This window comes from Beauveria bassiana, assembly GCF_000280675.1.
Source record: "Beauveria bassiana ARSEF 2860 unplaced genomic scaffold BBA_S00082, whole genome shotgun sequence".
Classification (NCBI taxonomy): Eukaryota; Fungi; Ascomycota; class Sordariomycetes; order Hypocreales; family Cordycipitaceae; genus Beauveria; species Beauveria bassiana.
Window position 1 is genome coordinate 1 of NW_007930917.1, and position 12,096 is coordinate 12,096.

The 12,096-nt window shown below is 44.3% G+C and overlaps 4 protein-coding genes across 4 annotated transcripts; 2 read left to right on the forward strand and 2 right to left on the reverse strand.

Moving 5' to 3' along the window:
* Positions 1-125: 125 nt before the first annotated feature.
* BBA_10028 (uncharacterized protein) lies at positions 126-1,130 on the reverse strand (the record flags this gene model as incomplete). Its single annotated transcript, XM_008605125.1, has 6 exons — positions 126-133; positions 438-518; positions 560-567; positions 718-725; positions 796-800; positions 1,040-1,130. The coding sequence occupies 6 exons, from the start codon at positions 1,128-1,130 to the stop codon at positions 126-128; spliced, it is 201 nt and encodes a 66-aa protein (XP_008603347.1).
* Positions 1,131-1,584: 454 nt separating this feature from the next.
* BBA_10029 (protein-vacuolar targeting protein Atg18) lies at positions 1,585-3,456 on the forward strand (the record flags this gene model as incomplete). Its single annotated transcript, XM_008605126.1, has 5 exons — positions 1,585-1,694; positions 1,760-1,950; positions 2,032-2,186; positions 2,245-3,338; positions 3,408-3,456. 5 exons carry the CDS (start codon positions 1,585-1,587, stop codon positions 3,454-3,456), a joined length of 1,599 nt encoding a protein of 532 aa, XP_008603348.1.
* Positions 3,457-4,183: 727 nt separating this feature from the next.
* On the reverse strand, positions 4,184-6,363 carry BBA_10030 (dual specificity phosphatase; the record flags this gene model as incomplete). Its single annotated transcript, XM_008605127.1, has 2 exons — positions 4,184-4,491; positions 4,560-6,363. 2 exons carry the CDS (start codon positions 6,361-6,363, stop codon positions 4,184-4,186), a joined length of 2,112 nt encoding a protein of 703 aa, XP_008603349.1.
* Positions 6,364-9,525: 3,162 nt separating this feature from the next.
* Positions 9,526-12,065, forward strand: BBA_10031 (DNA repair helicase RAD3; the record flags this gene model as incomplete). Its single annotated transcript, XM_008605128.1, has 6 exons — positions 9,526-9,622; positions 9,684-9,937; positions 9,995-10,111; positions 10,168-10,498; positions 10,557-10,666; positions 10,725-12,065. 6 exons carry the CDS (start codon positions 9,526-9,528, stop codon positions 12,063-12,065), a joined length of 2,250 nt encoding a protein of 749 aa, XP_008603350.1.
* Positions 12,066-12,096: the final 31 nt, after the last annotated feature.

The window sequence follows — 12,096 nt, forward strand, 5'->3', positions numbered from 1 at the left end:
GTTTTAATCTAATAATTATATAAAAAGATATTTTATTTATAATTTAAAGTTTATTATATAATTAAATATATATCTTTAATATATTAGAATAGGATATTTTAGAAAAATATAATTAGTTTTATAATTTAATATTCTTTTTTATATTTATATATTTATTAATTTATATAATATAAATATTTAAAGATTATAGATTTATATTCTTTAAATAGTCTTTTTATATTATTTATCTTTTATTAGTTATAGCTCTTTAAAGTTATTTTTTTCTCTCTAGGGTAGTATATCTTTTTTTTTTCACGTTACTTTTAGGTAGCCACTGTAGATGAAGGATTACAGCATAAACAAACAGTATGCAGTGGCTAGTGCCTGCTCTGTTATTTCCAAGGCGATAGACTAGCCCTCTCTTTTTCCATTTCATTCGACTGTACAAACGTACTTACCAACGATGCCACAGAGAGGCGGCATTGATTCAGCGACATCATTGTGGATATGCGGTACATTCAAGTAATTCCGCTCATAACCTAAAACCCCACTAAAATACCTACTTTTAAAATACTAATACTATAAGAGCTAATACCTAAATTTAGTTTTTAATAATTATAATTAAATTCTTTAATAGTTAAAGTATATAAAGTTCTTTTTAGAAAATTTCTTTAAAGTTTTAATAAATTGATATATTTATATAAAAACTTAAGAAATAATTTTACTAGTTAAATATACTTTTTTAACTTTTTTAACTTTATTAAGTAATTAAATTAACTTATTAAAATAAATAAAGATATAGATATTTTTGATTACTTTAGCTATTTCTTTATTTTTAGATATTTATTATATAATTAATATAAAATAAGAATTTATTAAAATTATAGCTTAAAAGTGGGTATTTTAGTGGAATTTAGGGTCACGAGCGGAATTACTTCTAACCTACTGTATATCGCAAGACGCTGCCTCTGACGCGTCGTAGGACTATACCGCGATTCCATGCCCTCTCTCTTGAGCATCATAGTCTATCGCGACTTCTATTCTGATCTTTACGACTCACTCAAACTGGTCGCACTCATCGGGCCGCTTCGAACAACTTTTTTGGCGTCGTTAGTGTTAGCGTGGTGCGTGACGACTTTGTCGTCGAGCATCGTGGCAGGCGTTTTACCCACTCGACACGACTTCGTCACCGCATGATGCTGACGTGCAGCGAGGCAGTGAATTACAAAATCGCGGTTGAAGTAGCGCTACAGATCATTGCCTAGAAGAAGTCAAAACTCTTCTAGGTCAATGCTCTACGCGCTGTTGCCGATGCCGACGTGCTGGTCGTCTCTGACCAAGACCTGCTAATTGTTCTCCGAGGCGGCGTTCAAGGTTGAGGCTAGTTCTGGCTAGAAAGGGCATAGGAGCCACAACACGTCTGGCCGCGGATACCTGCTCTGCATTAGTCAGTACGCAACACTGTAATAAGAAGTTGACGTTTATGTGTTAAGTAGATTAGAGTTTTTTGGTGTCTTTGTGCGCTTAAGAGAATAAGACAGTTTTCTTGTTGTGCTTTTCGCCGCCACTCTCTAGCTGTTGTTTGCCTGGAATGGCTGCGCTGTGATGTTCCCCTCACCTGCAAACCCCACACCTGGTAAACCACCTATCATTATCGCGGCGCCGCCACCACCGAGCTTCCTTGTAGCAGCTCAAGCATCCCAACTTCAAAACAAGTTACCAAGTGTGCATTTCTCCGTCATTCGGCTGCATTGTGTTCCATCCTTGAACGTTACTACAGCCCGCCTCCGCGCCGACTTGTCACCATTCTGCAGCATCTCGAAGACTCCAAACCGCAACGCAGTTACAACCGCGCGTATCCACCCTCCAGCCGCCTTGCGCAATACCGTTGTCGCCGAGGGCCGTCCATGATGGCGAGCCCGGCGCTCAACTTCATCACCTTCAATCAGGACTACAGCTGTCTTGCTGTTGGTATGTGGCCTTCGTCTTATCTTGCAGCTGTGTTCTCAATAGCTTTGTTGCATGACGATGCGTCGGACTGACCGCTCGCAGGTACCTCAAAAGGCTTCCAAATCTACCACACCGACCCATTCTCTCGCATTTTTAGCAGCGACGATGGCAATATTGCAATCATTGAGATGCTGTTCTCTACGTCTCTTGTCGCCTTGATTCTATCTCCGCGCCATTTGGTTATACAAAACACCAAGGTCTGTTACCGAACCGTCACGTTTACCTGCGCTCATTGCTGACTCTGCGCTATCACAGAGAGCTTCGGTTATTTGCGAGCTCACATTCCCTTCTGCCGTTCTCGCAGTGCGTCTCAATCGGAAACGCCTTGCTGTCGTACTCGAGGAGGAGATTTATCTCTACGATATCAGCAACATGAGTCTCATCTACACCATACCCACATCCCCCAATCCGTCAGCCATCTGCGCCCTATCGCCCTCATCCGAGAATTGCTTCATCGCCTATCCGCTACCGAAACCACGAGAAGATTCCGATGTCAGAAGACCTTCTCATGCGCCACCTCAATCGACATATGTAGCCCCGACTGCAGGCGATGTTCTCGTGTTCGATACTCTCACTTTGAAAGCTGTTAATGTGGTTGAGGCGCATCGCTCGCCGCTATGTAGTATATGCCTCAACAACGATGGAACCTTGCTCGCGACAGCTAGTGAGACTGGCACAATCATTCGAGTGTTTTCTGTCCCTCGTGGCCAGAAACTGTATCAGTTCCGGCGCGGCACATACCCATCAACCATCTACAGCATGTCCTTCAACTTGAGTTCCACGCTACTCTGTGTTTCCTCAACTTCTGATACCGTCCATATATTCCGTCTGGGAGAACCTCCAGGTGACAGTACTTTAGCGGGTACGTCTATTGAGCCCCATGGGTCTCCAAGACGAGATCGCTGGTCGCGTGCCAGACCACACGATGAGGGGTGGTCTGCAGGCGACAGTGCCGCCGAGTCACCGAGAAGTGAGGTGGCAGAGCTATCTGACAATCCTGGCAAGACTATAAATCGAAGACAAAGTGGTTCATTCAGCAATATGCTCCGTCGATCATCTCAAATTATGGGGCGAGGTGTCGCAGGCGTCATGGGCACCTATCTTCCGCAGTCGGTCACCGAGATGTGGGAGCCCATGAGAGACTTTGCTTTCATCAAGATTCCCAAATCAATGGCCTCGCCGAATAATTTGCGCTACACAGGCGGCTCGCCTAACGGCCCTTTACGTAGCGTCGTTGCCATGAGCAGTAGTAGCCCTCAGGTCATGGTGGTAACTAGCGACGGCGGATTCTACGTCTATAATATTGATATGGAGGATGGTGGAGAGGGTTATCTCGTCAAACAATTCTCGTGAGTCGCTTCCGCCACCGCGACTTCGTGCATTTTACGATACCCTCCGCTAACGAATTGTGACTGCAGTGTTCTCCAAGGAGACGACAAGATTGACGTTTCGCCCTACGGCGTCTGAAGCGGGGAAGGACAGAAGGAATCAGAGCACGTAACCTTACTGTCCAAGATACGCGCATGCTGGACTTTATTTCCTCGAACGTGGCTGTCTATCCATCGACTACCTCATCTCGTCACATATACACCACGGGTCTTTCCAAGACCTACGTTCCCCATTTCCCCTTTCCCGCCTCCTTCCCTCCTAAAAGGTAGCTTAAAGGAAGCTTTTGTACTTGCTTTGCCCGATTTCATATACTTTACGCAAAGGTTACGGCACACTTCAATCAAACAGTCAATTTCATCCTTGGACAGCTTGCCTGCGCTGCCACAGCCTAGGCGGGCCTTTCAAAGTAGGGCAATCATTAAGTATTGAAATGCATCGAATACAGCAACCTCAGTGCTATACATATGTGCCTAAGATATCCTATATCATGCTGCAATGGTATGTCAGCCAGGTCCACGAAAGCATCCAATCCAGCATGAATAGAACATACCCATGTTACCTTTACTCAGGTATTGCAGTCGTTTCATCGTGACGACAAAGGAATCTCATGTCCATCGTAACCCATGAATAGAATTTTCTCGTGAAAATTATCTTGTAAGAGGCATACCAATGTTCCCAACGAAACATGCCGGACGCCGGAACAAAAGCTTCATTCGCCATGTGCTATGCAGATGTTGTTTTCGCCCATGACGATGACTCATAGTATAGGTGACAAAACGTCGTGTTCTTTCTCCTCTTCTCCCCTTTACCGTGAATATGGCTTATTCATCAACGCAATTTCTCGCGCAATTTCTGCCCATTCGAGTTCTCGTGTAAACGTTCCTGTGCCTTCGTCGGTCTGCAAGATGGCTTGCTCCCACTGTAGGAGCTCGTATACAAACCGTAGGTGCGGCTGAATAATGACGTTCAATCGGCGAGCTCTCACAAAGCAATATGCTCGTGGAAACGAGAGCCTAAGGGCACGCATAACCTCGGCAATGCAGATGGTCGCGCTTCGCGAAACGCCGACGCGGCAATGAACCAGAGTGGCGGTCCCGAGTCGTTTCCCCCGGTCTACAATGAGCGATTGGTCAGGCGATGTGATGAACGAGGGGAATTCAATTGATGTTTTCCATTCTTACCGATAAACTCGAAGCACTTTTTGAATTCGTCCGTTAGTGGGTCAATGCCATTGTCTTGCACTCCTTGAACGATGCAAACGTTTTCCTCTCCCCAGGATTCCAAGTCTCCTTCGCGCCAAGAAGCATTCTCACCAACAGACAAGATTTGCCCAATTCCCATTTCTCGCAACAGGGCCGGGTTGTTGGCATGTCCAAGATTCCCAAGGTAAAGGTAATCAAGGATACGGCTAGGCAGTGAGCCATCCAGGCTGCAAAACCAACCGGGTTCATTCTTGACTAGTTCCATAAGATCGTTGGTGTTTTCTTTCTCGCACTTTGGTGACTCGCAAAGGAGGCGTGGAGATATAGCTTTCAGGAGGGCAACATCTGTGGGATAGGCGAAGAAGTTGCGCAGTTTTGTTGTGTGGAGATTCAGCCATGCATTTGGCACAGTGAGCCCGGAGCTATAGCTGAAATATGCTATTCCTAGCATACTTGATTCGGTGTAGCCATCGGCACAATGTATTAAGATCTTGCGAGCTCGAGTGTTGCTGCCGCCCCTCTTTTCGTCGAAACACATCTCTGCAGCCCTGTCTTTGAATTGAAGATCTCCAATATCTTCACAGTCCGGGAGTATCCCATGCGAAATGTGATACAACCATTTGCAAGTGTTCAAGATGCCATCAGCTTCTGTCTGCGAGTAAGTGGGAGGAAGTATGCTTCCCGAGGACGGAAACTCGTGGAAGACCTCGGGCTCCTTTTCCAAGGGGCATTTGGCCACCTGCTTTAGCGACTCGGGGTTCATTTTACCGAGATCGCTGCATTCAATTAATATGTCGAAACGCTGCTCCTCAATACTTCCTGGTTCCGGAGTCGGTCCCATGTAAACATTGTGTGATATCTCGGATGCGAGTGTCATGTCCCACATTTCTCTTCTTTCCTGGCGAACCAAATCCAAGACTTGACCAGTCAGGCAACCCGCGGCATCTACAGCGACAAGATCGCCATGTTGCCGCTCAAAGTCCGAAAATGGACAGACACAAACAAAGCAATTATAATCTTGGATGCCATCTGCGTGGATGTCGTTCTGCTCTCGCCACCTCTTCTGCGCAGCAGCGATGTCCCAAGCCATTCGCCTGGTTTGAGGAACGTCATCGCCATAAACGATAATATCAGAAACTAGAGCAATTTTGGCGGCCTGAATTTGGAAGTTTCGCACGGAAAAGCCGTCCGTAGGGTCCGGATCTACGAACTCAGCTGTAGGGCTGTTTTTCATAATTTCTTCGGGACCAATAGCGCCCTTGAGGCGACTGTTGGCAAGATTTCCATCGGCTTTGACGAGGGTGACAGCTCGAAAGCCGGTGGGAGGTTTGAGAAGTGATCCTCGACGACCTGTGAAGAACGTCTGCTGCAGGTGGTTGAGGGGATGCAATCCGTGTAGCCATGGAAAGACGCAAGACGCGGCAGGGAGCGACTGGCTAGCCGCGTAGTGCAAGGCTTCAGCAACCTGCGATGCAACAATCTCATATATCGCTAGTGTTCCGGCCACGGTCTTGGCATAAGTTTTCGGAGGGTATAAAAGCGATGTTTGGCGGAACTCTTGCGCGCCCCCTGGAGAGGGCGGAGGTGTAACTAAGTCAGTAAATTTAGCAGGCCCTGTCGGACACACCGGAATATGCTTGTTTGGCAAAGCAGTATGCTGTGGCGGGCCGGACGGCGCAGACGATTCAAGAGAGAGTGGTGGCGTGATGTTGTCGGCGTCAACATCGATTGTGGAGGAAGGGCGGTGAGAAGGAATAGGTCTGGGCACAGCAAGAGTGGCCATCTGTCCTATTTTGAGTTGATTGAATAAGGGTAGGACGGTATGATTGAATAGCTGCCAGGTCGTTTAATACTAGCAGTCGAGGTCTGATGATGTGGGTCAACTAGATGAACAATATTCCGCGGGGGGGCGTCATACACGATAAATATGATTCGCTAGCGCGAAACATGCCCGGTATTTGTGAATTCGCCTGGCAACCTTTGGGGATACTCAAGATTGCGCGACGGTGACTGGGGGTTTGTTAGCATATATAGTTGCTTGGAGGAGCGGCTGATAATGCTGCAATAATGGGTCGAGAACACGCGCTATGCCTTACATTGCATACACTGGAAGCTCGGCGCCACCAATTCGATAAAAAAAGCGTACGGCAAGCGAAAAAGAAAAGGCGAGACCGCAGCTCTAGCTGGAAGATGACGACCAGTGCCAGAGTGTAGGCTGAGGCCGTCAAACGGCAGCAGGCTAGAATTTGGCGAGGCTGGTTTTACTGGCGCGGAAAGAGCGGTAGCTATGTTGGGAGGGCCAATATCAGATGTAGAGAGATTGGTATTAGCGACGGCAGGCGACAAGAGAAGTCAGAGATGGCTGTGAAAGCCTCGACAATGAAAGCGGGGGAGGAGAGAAGGAGAGGATAAAGATAGGGTGAGATGTAAGGGTTGCACAAACGGCGGCCGTGTTTTTGTTTTTTGGAGGCTTGGAGGGACGCCGCCAGCGGTAAGGTCAAGTTGAGGAGACACAAGACAAGACCCGACAAAAGTTGGGCTGCACGGCTGTTCAACGGTGTGGATTGGATGATAACTCAGCCACCGACTGCCGGAGGCCCCCTTCCCCCAGTCTCCAGAGCATTATGGCGGCAAGCCTGGGATGATGGAATATGGGCCGGCTCACTCGCCGATGGTGTGTGTAGGTACATACCTAGGTACCTACCTACCTACCTAGCTGGTGTAGTAGACGAAGTTTAGTGCGCGATACAGTGGGTCGTAAGTAATTCCGCTCACGACCCTAAATCCCATTAAAATACCTACTTTTAAACTACTAATACTATAAAGGCTAGTACCTAACATAATTTTATAAAAATAGTAATTTAATTCTTTAGTAGTTAAAGTATAAGGGTTAATCTTTAGAAAATATATATAAAGTTTACTTAATTTATAATATTTAAATTAAAACTTATAATAGTATTTTATAAATAAAATTTACCTTTTTTACCTACTTTTAACTTTATAAGATATAATTATTATTATTATTAAATTACCTTAGTTAACTTAAAGAGTTTTTTTAATACTTTTACTTTTAAAAAAATAAGAAAAACTAATGTTTTTAAAGACAAACCCATTTTACTTTATAATATTATTACTAACTTATTACTATTTATAGTAAAAGCTAGTATAGCTTTTTATTTTAATAAAAAGTAAAGATTAGATAATTAAAATAAAAAAGAAAAATAATTAATATCAAGTATAAATAAATAATATTAAGTATTAATAAATAACTAAAAGGAGAGAGAGATATTAAGACTTGGACTTTGTAGTTTATCTTTTTTATATTTAACTTAAAGCTAATAAAGAGTTAAAGTAAGCTTATAAAGCTTATATTATAATAATAATATTATTATAACTTTTTTTTCTTCTTTTTTCTTTTTCTCTTTATAAGAATTATTAATAATTATAATATTTATTTATAAAGGCCTAGAGCTAGTCTATAATAATAATAATATATCATAATAAAAAATTTTTAATTATATATACTTATATAAATAAGAGGTATTTCTTATTTATAATATTTTCTAATTTATCTAATAATATTATTTAATTATTTAAATAAATTAGAATAAATGTATATTAACTCTTATATATATTAGATACTCAAATAGATTTACTATTAAGGTATAGAAGGTTATTATAAAGTAGAAGGTAGTATAATATAGGAAGTAGATAAGATAATAGGTTAATAGTAAGATAAAGAATATAATTATTTTCTTTTAGTAGTTAATTTTTATAAGAAATGCCTCTTTTATATAAATAATTAACCTAGAGGTCTATTTAAATCTAGATCTTTATTTAAGTTTAATAATATTATATATTTTAACTAAAAATAATAAAGATTTAATAATTATAGGTTAGAAATAATATTTAACTATAACTTAACTAATTTTAGTCTAGTAAAGATAAAAGTAGGTTTAACATAATTAGGAAAAATAGGGCTTTCTAATAGTGCTATTTATGTAATTATAATCTTGATAGTTATCTTTACACCTACTAGATAGTAAAAAGATATTTTCTACGTGATAGCGGATTATTGCTATGTTAAAAACACCCCTCGCGCGCGTAGTCAGGTATTGAATTTAGGCAACGTCAACGTTTTAAAAGCTCAAGCCCGGTTGTGCTGCACTTGGCGCAAGCTGCAGGCCAACCAGATCATGAGGTACAGAGACCCAGCTTTGTCTGTGCACCTTGCCGCGGATTGGTAAAAGCCCCATTGCCTTCGAGGAACCATTGGTCCACCATCAACGTTCAATAATGACGTTGCAAGTTATATTGTGTTGCTCCCACGGGCAAACTTCAAATGGTCAGCATCATTCACTCCAGCAACAAAGATTTCCAGCGCTGCGTTGCACACTCGCATATTGCGGCCATAATCACGTGATTTCGCGACCTCTGGCGTTCTGCCTGCTGATAGGCTTCACGTCCCGCAATGTCAAGCCTGATTCTTGAACAACTTACGCCGCTACGATTCGACTCAGATCCGCATTCTGCGGTCAATACTATAAAATGAAGTTCTACATTGGGTATATCTCTACTTCATCACTACCTCTGTTTACCTTGATCAATTAACCAATTTAGGGACCTTCCCGTTCTCTTTCCCTACCCGAGAATTTACCCTGGTTTGTCGAGCTCGCTTCACCATGCGTTACCTTGTGCGCTGACCTGGCGTGTTAATTCTAGAGCAGTATTCGTACGTTAAACTCCTGTACGGCCAGTCATTTGCCTAATGCACTAACACTGTGCCTAACACAAGGTACATGTGTGATTTGAAAAGTATGCTCTCCTCACGCTTCGTCACGGCCAGTCCAGCTTTCACCTATCTGCCTACCCATCATGTACAACTCTTTTGACTGACTTTGACCCCACAGAGACTCTTGATGCAGGGGGCCACTGTGTACTCGAAATGCCTTCGGGCACGGGAAAGACGGTTTCGCTACTGTCTCTAATCGTCGCTTATCAACAATCTATGCCGGAGAAGCGCAAGCTCATCTACTGCTCTCGTTCGTGCCCGTAACTTATCAAGGATTCAGAATTGTTAGTTTACTTATAGATCATTCACAGGTACCATGTCCGAAATCGAAAAGGCGCTGATGGAGTTGGAGGCTTTGATGAAGTACCGCACTGAACAGTTGGGACATGAAGAAGACTTTCGTGGTCTTGGTCTAACGAGCCGAAAGAACTTGTGTCTTCACCCTTCTGTCAAGCGTGAAAAGAGCGGGTCCGTTGTTGACGCTCGATGTCGAAGCTTGACAGCAGGCTTTGTCAAGGAGAAGAAGGAACGCGGCGAAAACGTGGACCTGTGCGTCTATCATGACGTACGTTTCTCGCTTGCTCGCAGATCATCTTGTTTCTTCGCTCACGAGTTATAACAGAATCTCGATCTGCTCGAATCCCACAACCTTATTCCGAATGGTGTTTGGACTTTTGACGGCATTTTGCGCTACGGGGAGGAGCACAAACAGTGCCCGTACTTCACCGCGCGTCGCATGGTACGTGATTCAACCACAATTCAAACTACATGCATACATTAATTGTATTATTTCAGATGCAATACTGCAACGTTGTCATATTCTCCTACCATTACCTCTTAGACCCCAAGATCGCAGAACGTGTCACCAAAGACTTTTCCAAGGACTGCATTGTCGTGTTCGATGAAGCACATAACATCGACAATGTATGTATCGAGTCACTGAGTACTGATATCACGGAAGATTCATTACGACGTGCGACACGGGGGGCTCAAAATCTCAAGCAAAAAATTGCAGACATGCGCGAAACGGATCAAGAGCAGTTGCAAAATGAATATGAAAAGCTGGTTCAGGGCCTCAGAGAGGCCGATGAAGCTAGGCAGGAGGATGCCTTTATGGCAAACCCAGGTAATATTACGGCACTTCGGATCCCTTCAAGGCAGACAAGCTCACCGATAGTTTTTAGTGCTTCCTGAGGAACTCTTGAGAGAAGCCGTCCCAGGAAATATTCGCAGAGCAGAACACTTCGTGTCATTCTTGCAGCGATTCATCGAATATCTGAAGGCAGGCGCCCCTGTTTCGCATTCGCGTCGTAATTCTAACTAGAAGATAGACACGTATGAAAGTCCGTCAGGTCATCTCAGAGACGCCCCCGTCCTTTCTTGCGCACCTGAAAGAGCACACATTTATCGAAAAGAAGCCTTTGGGTTTCTGTGCAGAGCGTTTAACTTCACTCGTCAGAACACTGGAGCTCACCAATATCGATGACTATCAACCTCTACAAGAGGTCGCGACATTCGCCACACTTGTTGCCACCTACGATAAGGGCTTCTTATTGATCTTGGAGCCATACGAATCAGATACAGCCGAAGTCCCCAATCCGATCCTCCACTTCACTTGCCTGGATGCGGCAATCGCCATTCGGCCAGTCTTCGATCGTTTTTACTCCGTCATCATCACCTCTGGAACCATCTCGCCTCTGGAGATGTATCCAAAAATGCTCGATTTCTCAACTGTTATCCAAGAATCCTACAGTATGACTCTTGCCCGCCGCTCCTTCTTGCCAATGATTGTGACGAGAGGAAGCGATCAAGCTTCCATTTCAACCAGCTTTCAAGTTCGCAATGAGCCCAGTGTAGTGCGGAATTACGGAAACTTGCTGACAGAGTTCGCCAAGATTACACCAGATGGCTTGGTTGTCTTTTTCCCTTCATATCTATACATGGAATCCATCATTAGTATGTGGCAGGGAATGGGCATTCTTGACGAGGTATGGAAATACAAATTGATCTTGGTTGAGACGCCCGACGCACAAGAGACGTCCTTGGCTTTGGAGACTTACCGAACAGCTTGCTGCAACGGTCGCGGCGCCATTCTGCTCTGTGTCGCTCGTGGCAAAGTATCAGAAGGTATCGATTTTGATCATCAATACGGTCGCACAGTTTTGTGTATTGGGGTACCTTTTCAGTACACGGAATCGCGAATCCTCAAGGCAAGGCTGGAATTTTTGCGAGAGACATACCGCATCAAAGAGAACGATTTCTTATCCTTTGATGCCATGCGGCATGCTGCTCAGTGCCTAGGACGCGTCCTGCGAGGCAAGGACGACTACGGAATCATGGTCCTCGCCGACAGACGGTTCCAGAAGAAGCGACCACAACTGCCGAAGTGGATCAATCAGGGCTTGATGGATGTCGATGTCAATCTGAGCACGGACATGGCTGTAAGCAGCGCCCGGCGCTTCTTGAAGACAATGGCACAGCCCTTCCGCGCTAAGGAGCAAGAAGGCATCAGTACCTGGGGCTACGAGGATCTAGAGCGCAAGGCCGCACTGGATCGCGAAGAGGCGCGCAAGGCGGAAGAGGCGGCGGCAGTTAAGGCGGCGCAAATGGCGGCTATGCAAGACAATAACAAGGACTACGAATTCGACGACGACGATTTGGATCAAGACTTGATGGAGCTCGAGAATTTCTAGATCTTGCACCATCACGCCACACTTTTCATTG